The sequence below is a fragment of the Macaca thibetana genome, chromosome 16 (assembly GCF_024542745.1).
Source record: "Macaca thibetana thibetana isolate TM-01 chromosome 16, ASM2454274v1, whole genome shotgun sequence".
Classification (NCBI taxonomy): Eukaryota; Metazoa; Chordata; class Mammalia; order Primates; family Cercopithecidae; genus Macaca; species Macaca thibetana.
This window is the reverse complement of record NC_065593.1, coordinates 44,566,019-44,580,628: the sequence shown is the minus strand read 5'-3', so window position 1 is coordinate 44,580,628 and position 14,610 is coordinate 44,566,019. Positions and strand designations below refer to the sequence as shown.

Sequence of the window (14,610 nt, the reverse complement as noted above, 5' to 3'; positions counted from 1 at the left end):
GGGTGGGTGGGCGTCCTTAAGTAGGCCTCAGGGATCCTCCAGTTGAGATGCAGGAGGAGGATGGAGAGCAGGATCTGACTCCGTGTGGGAAAGGCAGGGAGGGGGCTGTGCTAGAGTCCTGATGCCCTCCTCCCCTAGAAGTCAGGGGCTCCACCAAAAAGCCAGCCCCAGGGAATGGCCCTACCCTCTCCTTTAATGTCCTCCTGGCCCAAAGGAGGAAGGGGAGTGATGTGGTGGGGGTGTTGGAGCCCCCCTCCTTTCCCGTTGAAGAGGCAGGGGAAGGGTTAACTCAAAGCAGAGGGGATCGGGTCACCAGCACTGGCTCCAGATCTGCACTTCCTGGGGGCAGCCAACAGGCAGGCCCCCCACCTCTCAATGCACCACCTGCTTGGCCAGCAGGAAGGGGTTAACCTGCCCTGCGCTTCCTCCTGTGTCCTGTTACTGCTGAGGCAGACCTGCCGGGCCAGCTGAGCAACTTTCCTCGGAGTGCTGCCTGGCGCTGGCTAGGAGGCAAACGCACGCGGGAAGAGCTGCTACCCATTCCAGGGACCCTGCCGCTGCCCCTCTGAGGGGTCTGCGCCTCCTGGGAGCAGGTGGGTCTCTGGGACGAGGGTCCATGGTGGATGGCTCTGGAGACGCTCCCGAGGCTGTGCCGTCCCCCTGCTGCACAGGTTGGAGGGTCACCGCAGAGGCTACTCGGGCCGGGGCTGGGGCCGAGGGAGCCCGCACTGGAGGTAAGCTCCTCCCTGGCCCCCTCCCTGGCAGTGGCGGCATGGAAGGTGGGAGTTGGTGGGGAGCAAAGAGTGGGCTTGGGGCTTAGTCTCTTTTCCAGGTGCGAGGGAGAAGGCTGAGCTGTAGAGGACCTAAAGGCTTCGTTCCTGCCACCCCTCCCTCCCTGCAGCCCCCAGAAAGGGACTCAGGGCCCCCTCCCCATCCATCCTGGGACTTAGTATCTTTGGTGGCATTCCCCACAGACTCCTTCTGCACATCTCTGCTGTTTCCTCTTCCTCAGCCCCTCATGCACACCTCTAGCCTCAGGGGAGCCCCCCTCCCCCATCTCCTGTGCTCCCAGGAGGCAGCTGTTACAGTGGCCAGAAGCTTAGAGCTCAAGCTCACCCCCATTCCTACAGCATCAAGAAGGGCACTGTCATTCCCCACTGCTCAGGCTGGACCTGATTTGGAGGCAGGGGCTGGAGCCCACCTTAGCAGAGGACGGGAATGGGGTGTGGGCTGGGCTGGTGGGTGCACAGACTTTGCGCAAACTCATGCACGTGTGACTGGACAGATTTGGGTTCTTTCCATTTCTCTGAAGCCCTTGCTGGGGACGAGCGAACTGCGTTTTTCGGTCCTGACTTTTGGGAAGCTCTCCAGATCCCCCCATCCTGCAGGCCCTGAGAAGAGCAGCCCCTCCCTACTGCGCAGTTCTCCTTGGGACCCTGTATGTAGGCGAGAGCTGATACTCCATGCCTCGTGGCCCATCCCACCACCTGCTGGCCATGCTCCCATCCCCTCAGCCTCCTCCTTCCTCTGTCCTCTCCCTCATCTCTGAATTCTCAGGCCCTGCCCTCTCTGTGCCCTTCCCTCCACCTGACAGGGTCCGGCTCAAGGTCACTGCAGTAATTCCATCTCCAGCTGCCCAGGGCTGCTGCTGCTACCGCCACTGCCTTATCGGCCGCTGGGTTTCTGTTTCACTCCCTTTTATTTCTGGGCATATTGTGTTCGATAAAACCCTTTGCTTGTAACACTGCTGGCAGCGCTCCCAGCTGCTCCCTCCCGCGTTCCTTCCTTTCCTCCTCCCCTCTCTGTGCTCTGGCAGCCTCACCGTGTTCCCTCAAACTCCAGAGAAGGAATATCAAGGTGCCTCCCCATGTTTCTGACCCCACACTTCCCCCTAGCCCCTGCAGGGGTGTGCAGAGAATGCCCACCTCCTGTGAGAAAGGTCCAGGCAGGGCCGCTGGGCCCACACTGAGAGTCCCCTTCCAGAGGCTGGTGCCCCTACCTGGGCCGGGCCGGAGGGCCAGGGCAGCCAGGTCCAGGTAGGGCTCTGGTGGAGTCAGTGCTCGACTGGTTCTGCTACTTCCAGTGGCCAGCCGGTAGGGGTGTGCGCTGGGCGGGCTTCGGTGCACATTATTTCCCATCTTGACTCTGCCACCCCCAGCCACGGGATGGGGAGGTGAAGGCAGGTCTGAGTCACTAGCAAGGGGGAGGGCAGGAGTTAAACAAGTTGTGGCCGTGGCATCCCCACAGAAGGCCCACCACCCGCTGGAAGGAAAGACAGACAGGAGACAAAAGGTAGGCTGCGCTGTGGGCCAGGCACTCTCCACCTCGTCTGCTCCCACGGGATCCTATTCTCTGGGCCCCAAACAAAACCTGCCAAGGCGTGTTTTCAAAGCGTGGGGCCGCTTTGAACTGAGCCCAGCACTGGCGGGGCTGGGGTGGAAGGAACATGGTGTCGGGTGGGGGAAGGTCTCCTTCAGATTCCTGCTTCTGGCAGCCTGGGGACCAGCTGGGGCAAGGGCTGGGATGGAGGGTGGAGCCGAGAGTTGTTTGGTGGGTGGGGGAGAGTTCACGGGTGAAGTGGAAGCTCTGCAGGCCCAGCCAGTGTGTGTGTGCATGCACAGACCAGCGCTAGTGTGGGAGGAATGGCGGTGGTCAGGGAATTCCTCTTTTGGTTTCTGAAAGGGCCTTGGGAGGACCTGGGGCCTGGGGTTGTATTCAGCAGACAGCTTGGACCTGCGGCTATTAGGGGCGAATTGGGCTGGCCTGGCTTTTCTCCCTGCTGGGGTAGCAGAGGTCCACCATGTGTCCAGGGCTTTGGGACTTTGGAGAACCCAGACTGTTCCTACTTTCAGGGAGCTTCCATTCTAGCTGAGAAGGTGGGACTGAGACAGTAAAGCAAACCGATGAATTAATGACTAAGCTGGGTAACACTGACAATAAGGATTGGATTAGTCTTCTGGAGACCTAGATGTTAGTCGAGGCTCTGCCACTTACGTGCCATACGACGCAGGCAGGTCTCATCCCTTCTCTGGCCTCAACACTTTCATGTGTAAGTGGGGGGTGGCAGTGGTGGTGGCAGGCGGGAGTGTTGGCTTTGGCCAGATCTCTGAGGGGCAGCCTTCCTCAAATGATCCTTGCTTTCTTGCCTTCTGGCCCAGTTCACAGCATTTCTTCTGAGCTCCCCTGACTTGCTGGTTCACTCCTCCTTACTCTTCCCTTGGATCTTGGATCTCAGCTCCGCCACCACCTCCTCTAGGAAGTCTCCCCTGATTTTCCTGGCTTGGGTCTTCCTGGGCGGCTCTGCACTCCCACACTGGACTGTGATTTTCTGTACCCTCACAACTGAACGTGGGTGGACCAAGGCGTGTGTTCTGTGCCTGGCATGATGCCTGGCTCAGAAAAGGCCTCCAGGAAATAGGTGTTGAATGCACCAAACTACAAAAATTAACAATATGAGAAAAGTGAGCTGAGGAGCTGGGAAGGACAGGTCTTAAGCTAGATCTCAGCAGAAACAGAGGTGGTGGCGCAGCAGAAGCAAGGCAAGCGAGCCTTCCTGGAATCCCGTTAGCATTCCCCTATGAGGCCATGCACTCTTAGGTGGGGCTTCCTAGGGTCGTCTTGGTCCCCCATGTAGCAGCTCTGTGATCTCAGACAAGTCACTTAATATTACAGGGTCTCACTCTGTTGCCCAGGTGGGAGTGCACTGGCACGATCATGGCTCACTGCAGCCTCCAGCTCCTGGCCTCAAGTGATCCTCTTGCCTTGGCCTCCTGAAGTCCTGGAATTACAGGCATGACCCACTGTGCCAGGCCCATTTAATACTCTAAGCCCTACCTTTCCCATCTGTGGATGGAAACAATGACAACAGCATCTTTGTGGTGTGACTGTGAAGATAGATGAGCATGCAAAGCTCCAAGTGCCTGCTGCATTATAAGTGAAATAAGAACATGTGCGCTGAAGGCTATCCCTGGAGGCAGGGACACTCTGGCCAGGCCTCATTTAGTTGGTCAGTGGCTGAGTGACCTGTAAGGTAGGCCTTTGCCCCTGAATTCCTGGCCCTTTCTTCCTCAGCCCCATGTGGAACCCAAGGACGCAGCTGCTTTGCTGAGAACACAGCAGCCCATCCTTCAAGACCGTGACCTCACCACAGTGGCCCTCAGCCCTCCATCTCCAGCGGGGGCGAGGGCCACCCACCTCCAAGTCTCCAGCCATGACGACCTCCGCGCTCCGGCGCCAGGTGAAGAACATCGTGCACAACTATTCTGAGGCGGAAATCAAGGTGCGCGAGGCCACCAGCAATGACCCCTGGGGCCCCCCCAGTTCGCTTATGTCCGAGATCGCTGACCTGACCTTCAACACAGTGGCTTTCACCGAGGTCATGGGCATGCTGTGGCGGCGGCTCAATGACAGCGGCAAGAACTGGCGGCACGTGTACAAGGCTCTGACATTGCTGGACTACCTGCTCAAGACAGGCTCTGAGCGGGTGGCCCACCAGTGCCGCGAGAACCTCTACACCATCCAGACACTCAAGGACTTCCAGTACATTGACCGCGATGGCAAGGACCAGGGCGTCAACGTGCGCGAGAAGGTCAAGCAAGTGATGGCCCTGCTCAAGGATGAGGAGCGGCTGCGGCAGGAGCGAACCCATGCCCTCAAGACCAAGGAGCGCATGGCACTGGAGGGCATCGGCATTGGCAGTGGGCAGCTGGGCTTCAGCCGCCGCTACGGCGAGGACTACGGCCGCTCCCGGGGCTCCCCGTCCTCCTACAACTGTGAGTGAGCCCCAGCGTGTGGCTGGGATGGGGAGGTGGCCCGACTTCCAATCCTGGCTCTGCAATCCAAGCCATGGTTCATAATACCTACCTCCGAGGGGTGTTACGAGGATTCAGACATAAGGAATGTAACATGCAAGGCACAACATCCGGCACATAGGAGGTGCTCAACAAGTTAGCTCAGATAATAATGTTGTTACAGATTCATCATCATTCGTTAGCTGTCTTGATAGGATGGCATGATGGTGGAAGCATGGGTTTGGAGACAGATAGCATTCTTTATTCTGCTTCCTCCAAGCTGTGTGACCTGGGCAACCAGTTCTCTGAACCTCAGTTTCCTCATCTGTACAGTGGAGATAAGCTCACCTACCTCCACTGTTTGATTTGAGAATGAAATGAGACCAGGCTCAGCAATGTCCTCTACCCCGAGCCCAGACATATGGCATTCCCCTTCATCCCCCTACCTGAGGGCAGCTGCCGGACAGTCCCTGACTGTCCTGCCCTGAGTTGTGCGGGCTTCCCTGATCTGAGGAATACTCAGAATGGCCCGCCTTCCATAAAGCCTTTGACAGTTTGCTGAGGGCTGTGAGGCTGTGACCTCGTTGGACTAGAACCTCCTATCCTTGCACTTCCCTTGCCCCCAGGCAGGACAGGGTCCATCTGGAAGTCCAAGAGCTGGAGTCTGGGCACCTGGGTTCAAGTCCTGCTTGAGGACCCTGGTCAGGTGCCCTAAGTGCTGCCTGTGCATCTGCTAAGGAGGGATTGGAGCCGTCCCACCGGGACAGGGTGGGATGGGGAACTTACAGAGAGTGCCCAGCACACTGCCTGGCCCACGGGGGCCTCCACGGCCTGTTGTTCCCCTCCTCTCAGTTCTCTTCTTTGAGCCTCAGCTTCCTGGCAGGCAGAGGGGTGTGGAAGCTAATGGGTAATCGTGTGGTCACAGAGACATGATGGTCGTTGCAGCCTCCTCTTCGTCACCCCGCTATACCTCCGACCTGGAGCAGGCCCGGCCTCAGACGTCAGGGGAAGAGGAACTGCAGCTGCAGCTGGCCCTAGCCATGAGCCGTGAGGAGGCAGAGAAGGTGAGGCCACGCAACCCCACTGTGGTGGGGAGGGGATGGGCTAGAGGGAGAATGCCTGGGAGCCCCTCAGCCTTGACTCAGGCTCTGTCACCCGAAGCCCCACTCCTGTGCCCAAGGACAGCACAAGACCCACTGTCTCTGTCGGTCTGTCGCAGGCAGGGACTGCCTCCCCGCCTCCAGTCCTCTCCACCTGGCCTGGAAAGAGTAGCGAGTGTGCAATTAGGGGCACCTGTTGTGTCTCGGGGGGCCTGCTACCACCTCATGGTGGAAAGGGTGAGTGAGCTCAGACATTGCTAGGGGACACTGGGATATGCTGCCCGCCCCCGCCCACCAGCTATCCTCGTGGGGAGACAAGGATGGGCCCCCGATATCATCAACTTTGCCACTACCTCTGTGGATCCAGGAAGACCAGGCAGGAAGCAGCTGGGCCTCACACAGGAGGGCCTAGAGAACTCTCAGAGGATTCAGAAGCAAAAGATCAGTCTTCCTGATCTTTAAACTGCATTTCAGATGCAGGCAGGGAGAAGGCCACGCCCACCCTGCTGACTGAGGGGCAAATGGCCCATGCATACTGAGGCTGGGCATCTGTCTCTCCATCCCCATGACCCAGGCAGGGCTATACTGCCCTTCTGCTCCCAAGGTGGGAGTACAGGGCCAAGTTCACACCTCTCTTCCTCCGCAGCCTGTCCCCCCAGCCTCCCACAGGGATGAGGACCTGCAGCTGCAGCTGGCTCTGCGCCTGAGCCGGCAGGAGCACGAGAAGGTAGTGGGCTGAGCCCTCCCGGCCGCCGGTGCTGCTGTTGCTGCTGGTGATGGAGGTGCTTCAGGGCACTAACAGGCTCCTCCTGCTGTACCCGGTGGCCCTGCCGCTCCTAACCTCTCAGCTGTCTCCCACCTGCACTCTCTCGACTCCAGCCTCGGGTGCACAGGTCCCCGGATTCCAGCCTGCGCCGCTCATGCTCCTGACCCTTTCTGTGCCTTCTGCAGGAGGTGAAATCCTGGCGGGGTGATGGCTCCCCCATGGCCAATGGTGCAGGGCCTGCCGTCCACCATCGGCGGGACGGAGAGACCGAGAGAGAAGAGAAAAAGGAGGAAGAGAAACTAAAAACCAGCCAGGTAGGGAGTGGGCTGGGGTGCGTGGGATGGACAGGGCCTGAGACATGGACTGAGTATTTGTAAAGAGAGAGCAGAGTAGTGCTTGGCATATAGTAAGCACTAACATGTTTATTAGATGAAATAGGTGTGGGGGTGTAGCAGCCCTAGTCCCACCCTGCATGGGCTGATGACTGAGTTAACAGCAAAGTGGGATGCACAGGGATCCTGATCAGAGACCCCTGGATTTGGGTTCTGAATTTGCTGCCACTTACTCTATGACTTGGGGCATGTCACTGTCATGGCCTCAGTTTCCCCTTCTGCACAGTGTGCTTATTGGATAGTTCCAGCTCTGACATGTTAGGATTATGTGATACTGTCGATCAAGACTAAGGTGGGCCCAGGCACATGGTGCTGAAAACACCGCGGGCTCATGGACGTATTTTCTCCACATGGGGAGTGAGCAGCTGCTGAGTGCAAGGCTGCCCTCCAAAGCTGTCCATGTCATGCCCGGGTGCTGCGGTCTCCTTTCCGCCCATGTTCACTGTGGCCAATTTCTCTTGGACACTGACCTAGGGAGGTAGGCTGGTTGAAAAACATCTGCCCCTTTCTGCTGGCCTGGATTCTGTCCCCGCTCTGTCTCTCCCCGGCTGTGTGACTTCAGGCAAACCCATCCCACCCTCTGTGCGCTGGCTGGCTCATCCATAAAATGGGCACATCACCTGCCCTACCTACCTCACAGGGTTGTTATGAAAATCAGGTACTCTGTGGATGAAGAAACATTATAAACTGTAAAGCACTATGTCGAGGTGAGGGATCATGAATAGGTATCTGTGGAATGAATAAAGAGAATGAGCTGGCATTAGCCTGACAGGTCAGGGCCTGCCCTCCCTCCAGGCCCCACCCACTTCTGAGCCCCGGCTGCCTCTCCCCTCCACAGTCCTCCATCCTGGACTTGGCTGACATCTTCGTACCTGCCCTGGCCCCGCCCTCCACACACTGCTCTGCTGACCCATGGGACATCCCAGGTGGGCATGCAGGGCTGCAAGAGACTTCCAGGCTGGCCTGAATGCCCCCTCCTTCCCAACCACTTGCCGGGCCAAGCACCTCCCCACCTCCCCACAACATCTGAGTGTCACCGGGCAAGTCACTCACCACCTTGAGCCTCCGCCGCCTGTGGGACGGGCTTTCATAGTGAGGGCTATGGAGAATGTCTGAAGGGCCCAGCTCCTAGGAAACGCAGCAAATGTTCTCTTGCTGCACTCACTTGCTCAGCATGTCCCTGCCTGGGAAGGTGGCCTGAGTCACCCACACCTGCAGGTCCCAGTTCCTGGGGTCACTTGCCAAATACGGGCTCCAGCCTGCTGGGTGGTCCTGAGGCCACAGTCCATCTGTGACATGGATCCCCTGCCTCCCGATTTGGGCTGGGTAACTGGGAAGCGCCCTGGGCGAGGGATAAAGGTGGGCCTGGGATCATGTCTATGCTGTTCCCATTTCAGGTTTTAGGCCGAACACAGAGGCCAGCGGCTCCTCCTGGGGGCCTTCTGCAGACCCCTGGTCTCCGATCCCCTCAGGAACCATCCTGTCCCGAAGCCAGCCCTGGGATCTGACTCCCATGCTCTCCTCCTCTGAGCCCTGGGGCAGGACCCCAGTGCTGCCTGCTGGGCCCCCCACCACAGACCCGTGGGCACTGAATTCTCCCCACCACAAACTCCCCAGCACTGGGGCTGACCCTTGGGGAGCCTCCATTGAGACCTCCGACACACCTGGTAAGAAGAGGGCCAGAGCATGTGAGTGAGGGGCTGGAGGACTTCCAGGCAGAGCCAAGGGGGCAGCAGATACTGTATGTGTTACGAGGGTAGCTTCTCTGGAAAGGGGTTAGACCAGCACCTGCTCTTTTTGCCAATCCATCTCCTCTCCCTCTCTTCCCCCAGCTGTAGGTGCTGCCTCGGCCTTTGACTCATTTGCCAAACCTCCAGAATCCACAGAGATCAAGGAGGGGATGGAGCAGGCCCTGCCCTCTGGGAAGCCCAGCAGCCCTGTGGGTGAGTGGGGCAAGGGAATGGTGAGGCTCTGGGGAACAAGGGGCCCACCCCAAGCAGCCTCTGTTCTCTTCCTCCCACATCGGGCGCCAATCCCTCTCCCCACCAGCGAGCTCTAGCATTTCGATTCCAGAGCTGGACCTGTTTGGAGATCCCAGCCCCAGTTCCAAGCAAAATGGCACGAAGGAGCCAGATGCCCTGGACCTGGGCATACTAGGGGAAGCACTAACCCAGCCAAGCAAAGAGGCCCGAGCTTGCCGGACTCCCGAGTCCTTCCTGGGCCCCTCGGCCTCTTCCTTGGTCAACCTTGACTCGTTGGTCAAGGCACCCCAGGCTGCAAAGACCCGGAACCCCTTTCTGACAGGTAAGACGTCCCTCAATCCAGGGGCTCCTGCTTTCAGAGCCTAGCCTCGGCCGGAGGAGCTCACTCTCCTTCCCAACTTCCAAGACCTCCCGGTGTAAGGCTCTGAATCCCGGGTCGCTCCAAGCCACTCTCGTTCTGCAGGTCTCAGCGCTCCGTCCCCCACCAACCCGTTCGGCGCGGGCGAGCCGGGCAGGCCAACGCTAAACCAGATGCGCACGGGGTCGCCGGCGCTGGGCCTGGCGGGCGGGCCCGTGGGGGCGCCCCTGGGCTCCATGACCTACAGCGCCTCTCTGCCCCTCCCGCTCAGTAGCGTGCCAGCCGGCTTGACCCTCCCTGCCTCGGTTAGCGTCTTCCCGCAGGCCGGAGCCTTCGCACCGCCCCCAGCGCGCCTGCCTCAGCCGCTGCTGCCCACGCCGAGCTCAGCCGGGCCGCTGCCCCCGCCCCCGCAGACCGGCACGAACCCCTTCCTCTGAGCGCCACCCCGCCGCGGGCCGGCCTGCGCATGCGCCAGGCGCCCCGCGGCCCCGCCTCCGGACCCGGGGCTGGGGCGGGGCGCGGGTGCTAGTGGTTCGCTGAACCAGTGGCGGCTGGAATCACGCGGCGGCTCCGGAAGCTGGACATGGACCACGGCCCGGGAGCTAGAGACTGAACGCCCGCATAATAAAGACTGGAACCCTAGTTCTCAGCTCTCACCAAGTGGACTTTTTGCGAGGTGTGGCGGCCGGGTCTCGACCACAGCGTGGATCACCGGCTGTCTAGGAAACTGCAGCTGCACAACGCGGGGTGCAAAACTGCCCCCGCTTCCTTTCAGCTCCTCTCAACCCTCACCTCCATCCCCCGTCACCCAGGCACCTTCGCTTCCAGACGCTCCCAGGCTGTCACTCAATTCGGTCATTTCATTCATTTATCACACATGGGCACTGGGGCTGAGCTAACAGCAAGAGACAATAGGCCTTTGTTCCTATTTATTGGGTACTGCTTATGTGCTAAGCAGATCAGCTTATTTAATCCTCGCAACGACGCTCTGAGGTAGACAATATTGTTAATTCCGTTCGGGACCCTGGCTACATAATTTGTGGGGCTCAATACAAAATGAAAATGAGGGCTCCTTGTTCAAAATCGTGTGAAGAATTTCAAAACAGGGACAGCAGAGCATGAAACCAAGCGCAAAGCCCACTGCAGGGCGATTGCACAGATCTCTCACCTTGCAGCCGGTACTACTCCCATTTTTCAGGCAAGGAAACCGAGGCTCACGTTAAATGGCATGCTCAAAGTCACAAAGCTGACATGGGGCGGGGCTGGAACTCAGAGTCAGACAGTCTGGCTCCAAGGCCAGGAGCTGCCAGGCAGGGCCCCAGAATTAATTCAGCAAATATTGACTGACTGCTGTGGACAAAGTGCTGGGCTCACCTGGGAAGGATCCAACCTCCAGGAGCTTGAGCGCAGCAGGGTAGACAAGCCAGGGGGCAGCAGGGTAGACAAGTCAGGGGCACGTGATGCGGCTGTGGCAGGAGCCAAGTGCAGGAGCTCCCAGGCTCCTTTGTTTTACTGAGTCACCTTAAATCTAACTCTGCCTTCTCCCTTGCTTCACCAAGGCTGGTGAGAAACTCAGTCTCAGCCACAGAGGGGGAATCAGACCCCTTCTAGGGGTTTATGTGGAGTCTGGGAAACCAAGGGTGGGGTGAGGCCTGGTACTCAATCCAGGAGGGGCCCCTATGACCAGCCTTGCCTCTTTTTCTTCTCAATGCTCCCTGATCACTGGACCACTGGACACTGATGTGTCCTCAGTGCTTGGGGCCTGGCTCTGCAGGCAGCCTGCAGCCAGCCCCCATCCCCTTTAGGGACAAATGACCTTCCACCAAAGTCGGTGAGTGAAGGGACACAATGCCACTCCCCTTCCTAAGGTGGGGGTAGAGGAAGGGAGTCCCACAATGGCAGTTACAGACAGGATGGACAAGAACACTTGCTCAGGAGTCAAACTGACAGGGCTCAAAGTTCTGCTCCAAGGTTTGACCCTGACAAGAATCACTTAGTAATAAGTGGTTATGCTTTGTGACCTTGAGTAAATTACTTACCCTCTCCCTGTCTCTGTGCCTGTGTTTCCTTACTTGTCAAATGGGATCAGAAGTTTCTTCCTGATGAGGTTGCTATGTGGATGCCCCCAGGCCCGTGTCCATTCAGCTCAGGGCCCACCCTTTTCAGAGACTGACCATGAGGCACGAACCCATCATGCCTTTCACTCCTGGTTTTGCCAGGCAATACCCAGAGTCCAGCACCCATCTATTAATATCTTCTGCTACACCCAAACCTGGGATGATTCCATCCTTCTTGTCCCCTGACCCAGCCTTTGTGGCCCTGTCACCCAGTCTCTCTTCTTCTAAACTGGATCCCCCTGAGATCTCCCAAGGGGGAGCTGTTTTGTCTCCCACAAAGAAGAGGTTGATAGCCTTGCTTCCTGCCTCCCTCCCTACAAGACCCCTCCTGCTAGGAGGGTGGTGCCATGGGTCATTCTGTCTCCTCCCTGCCTGGGGCTGCCACTCCACCTCATTTTTGGGATGCTTCGGTCTTGGCTCATGGTCTTCTCATCCAGCTCTTACCTCAATTTCAAGTTCAAGTCGCTCCATTATCCAAGGACCTTACGGCCCCTTGACCTCTCAGTGACCCTTACCGTGGTCACACGTGGAGGTTTGTCATCACCCCAAATTACTCTACATTCAAGGCAGGCTTCCGGCTCTCTGAGCTTAACCTCATTCCTTCTAGCCAGAACATGTTATTTCGAGCACCCGCTGGACCCTCCGGCTAGCCGACCTGTCCAACAACCTGCCACACCCCACATTCTCAGGGCCACCCAGGACCACCACCTCTTCTATCCTCGATGGTGTCCACCACTTTCTCTCAGATGAATCCTTCCCATCGAAATGTGTCTTAATTAGCTCCATCCATCTTGACAGTGTCTTCCCAACTTTCCCCTCATGTCAAGCACGCATCATCTCTCTCTGTCTCCCCTCCCTTTCCTCTTCCTCCTCAGCTGACTGGTCGACTTCTGCTGTCAGCCTGACTTCACTAGAACGACGCCCACTAAGCACACCAATGGCCTCCGTGTTGCTGAAGCCAGTGGACGTTTTTCTGTCCTAGCCAGGCTGGCCCCTCAGAAGTCTGACATGTAGACACTCTGTCCTTCGTCTCTGGCGTGCTGCCCTGTCTGGGTTTCCATTGCACCCTGGCTGCTCCCCGTCTGTGTCTTTCTTATTCTTTCTTTCTTTCTTTCTTTTTTTTTTTTTTTTTTTTTTTGAGATGGAGTTTCGCTCTTGTTGCCCAGGCTGGAGTTCAATAGTGAAATCTTGGCTCACTGTAACCTCCGCCTCCGGGTTCAAGCAGTTCTCCTGCCTCAGCCTCCCAAGTAGCTGGGATTATAGGCATGCGCCACCATGTCCGGCTAATTTTGTATTTTTAGGAGAGATGGGGTTTCTCCATGTTGGTCAGGTTGGTCTCCAACTCCCAACCTCAGATGATCCACCCTCCTCGGCCTCCCAAAGTGTTGGGATTACAGGCGTGAGCCACCGCGCCCGACCTCTATCTGTGTCTTTCACAGGCTCACTCAAGCCTGGACCTGAGCCCTCTTCTCTGCTCTGCTGCACGGTCTCCCTGAATCAGCTCCACACCCACATGATCTCAACAGTCAAGACCCCCAATCCTCTCTCCTGACAGCCTCTCCTCTGTGCTCCGAGCAGTGTCATCACTGTCTCCATGTGCACATCTCAAACCCGCAGGTCCAACAATGAACCCCATGAGTTGTCCCCGCTCCCCACCCCATGCCCTCTCTTAAGGGAGTGGTCCCACCTTCCAAGTCACCCTGGATACTGCCTTCTTTGTCGCTGCCAATCCTGATGACGTTTCCTCCCTGACCGACCTCCAGCCCATCCCCTTCTCTGCATCTCTGCTCTCCCATCTCCCCTGGGTGCTGCTATAGCCTCCTATCTGCCCCCGCTTTCACTCTTGCGCCTTTCCAGTTCATTCTCCACTGGGAAGCTGGTGGGATCTTTCCAAAATGCAGATCCAACCAGGTCACCCTCCTGACTAAAGCCTTTCAACAGCTTGCTTCTACTATCATCAAAAATCCCCTTCTCTGGCCAGACACAGTGGCTCACACCTGTAATCCCAGCACTTGGGAGGCTGAGGCAGATGGATCACTTGAGGTCAGGAGTTTGAGACCAGCCTAGGCAACATGGCAAAACCCCGTCTCTACTAAAAATACAAAAATTAGCTGGGCGTGGTGGCACGCGCCTGTAGTCCCAGGTACTTGGGAGGCTGAGGCACAAGAATCGCTTGAACCTAGGGCTGGAGGTCAGCAAAGGACCTCTCTCTGCAAGAGAGAGCCAAGATCAAACCACTGCACTCCAGCTTGGGCGACAGAGCGTGATCCCGTCTAAAAAAAAAAAAAAAATTGAGTCGGGCACGGTGGCTCATGCCTGTAATCCCAGCACTTTGGGAGGCTGAGACAGATGGATCACCTGAGGTCAGGAGTTCAAGACCAGCCTTGAACCCAGGATGCAGAAGTTGCAGTGAGCCGAGATCACACCACTCCACTCCAGCCTGGGTGACAGAGCAAGACTCCATCTCAAAAAATAAAAATCCCCTTCTCACAGTTCACGAGTCTCTCCAAGATCTTGCCTCTGCCCTCATCTACTCCTTGTCTTCCCTCCTTCTGCAGTTGCTCACCCCTCACTCACTGACAAGCCACAGGGCCTTTGCACAAACTGTACCTCTGCCTCCTTCCCCAGTACTCCCCCTGAGCGCCCTCTAAGTTCCTTCCTCTCATCCTCCATGTCTTCACAAATGTGATTTCCTCAGGGAAGCCTTCATCCTTTGCCCCTTCCACCAGATCAGGTCACTTGTTACGTTGTACCCTCACGGACTTGTCACATGGGTGTTTATAGATTCATTGGTATGGCTGTTGAATTAGCATCTGCCGCTCTCAACAGACTGTGAGCCATGTGAGGGCAGGAGCCTCATTTCTCTCTGCCCACCATTGTATACCCAGTGCCTTACAGAGCAGCAGACGTCAGACACTTAATAGATATTGGCTGAATGTAGCCAATGAGGCCATGTGTAACCTATGAGACATAAAATGGGCTCATCAGTATTATTTAAGGAAGGCTTCCTGGAGTGGGTAGGATTTGAGTAGGACCGAGAGATGAGGAGGTTGCCACAAACAAAGCTTGTTAGCTGGTGGACCTGGCCAAGGTACGCCTTCGCCT

General features: G+C 57.3%; 2 protein-coding genes across 25 annotated transcripts in view; one reads left to right on the top strand and one right to left on the bottom strand.

The window, feature by feature from the left end:
• The window catches only part of MRPL27 (mitochondrial ribosomal protein L27), a 464,439-nt gene that overhangs the window by 158,782 nt on the left and 291,047 nt on the right, over positions 1 to 14,610 (bottom strand). Inside the window, exon 1 of one of the 21 annotated variants that reach the window (XM_050765114.1) lies at positions 13,038 to 13,047. The exons of 16 other annotated variants lie outside the window; for them this stretch is intronic. The gene's annotated coding sequence lies outside the window, so the exon portion shown is untranslated. Of the gene's footprint in view, positions 1 to 1,887; positions 1,892 to 4,311; positions 4,322 to 9,730; positions 9,735 to 10,146; positions 10,157 to 13,037; positions 13,048 to 14,610 lie in introns of those variants that run through there. 4 more of the 21 variants (XM_050765135.1, XM_050765142.1, XM_050765132.1 and 1 more) reach the window with 4 other exon arrangements.
• EPN3 (epsin 3) lies at positions 254 to 11,437 on the top strand. 4 transcript variants are annotated; one of them, XM_050765070.1, is made up of 10 exons: positions 268 to 734; positions 4,072 to 4,772; positions 5,736 to 5,854; positions 6,537 to 6,617; positions 6,842 to 6,970; positions 7,887 to 7,974; positions 8,446 to 8,715; positions 8,881 to 8,991; positions 9,122 to 9,352; positions 9,494 to 11,437. In XM_050765070.1, the coding sequence occupies exons 2-10, from the start codon at positions 4,211 to 4,213 to the stop codon at positions 9,823 to 9,825; spliced, it is 1,923 nt and encodes a 640-aa protein (XP_050621027.1). In that variant the 5' UTR covers positions 268 to 734; positions 4,072 to 4,210; the 3' UTR covers positions 9,826 to 11,437. The 4 variants fall into 4 exon arrangements, with proteins under 4 accessions (XP_050621030.1, XP_050621027.1, XP_050621029.1 ...); XM_050765072.1 differs by having other exon boundaries at positions 431 to 593; XM_050765071.1 differs by lacking the exon at positions 268 to 734 and adding an exon at positions 1,195 to 2,292.

Bases quoted from the DNA above. Each gene is read 5' to 3' on its own strand.
- EPN3 (XM_050765070.1), top strand. From the start codon at position 4,211: ATGACGACCTCCGCGCTCCGGCGCCAGGTGAAGAACATCGTGCACAAC. The intron at 4,773-5,735 runs GTGAGTGAGCCC...TGGTCGTTGCAG, and splicing joins CTCCCCGTCCTCCTACAACT to CCTCCTCTTCGTCACCCCGC. The intron at 9,353-9,493 runs GTAAGACGTCCC...CTCGTTCTGCAG, and splicing joins CCGGAACCCCTTTCTGACAG to GTCTCAGCGCTCCGTCCCCC.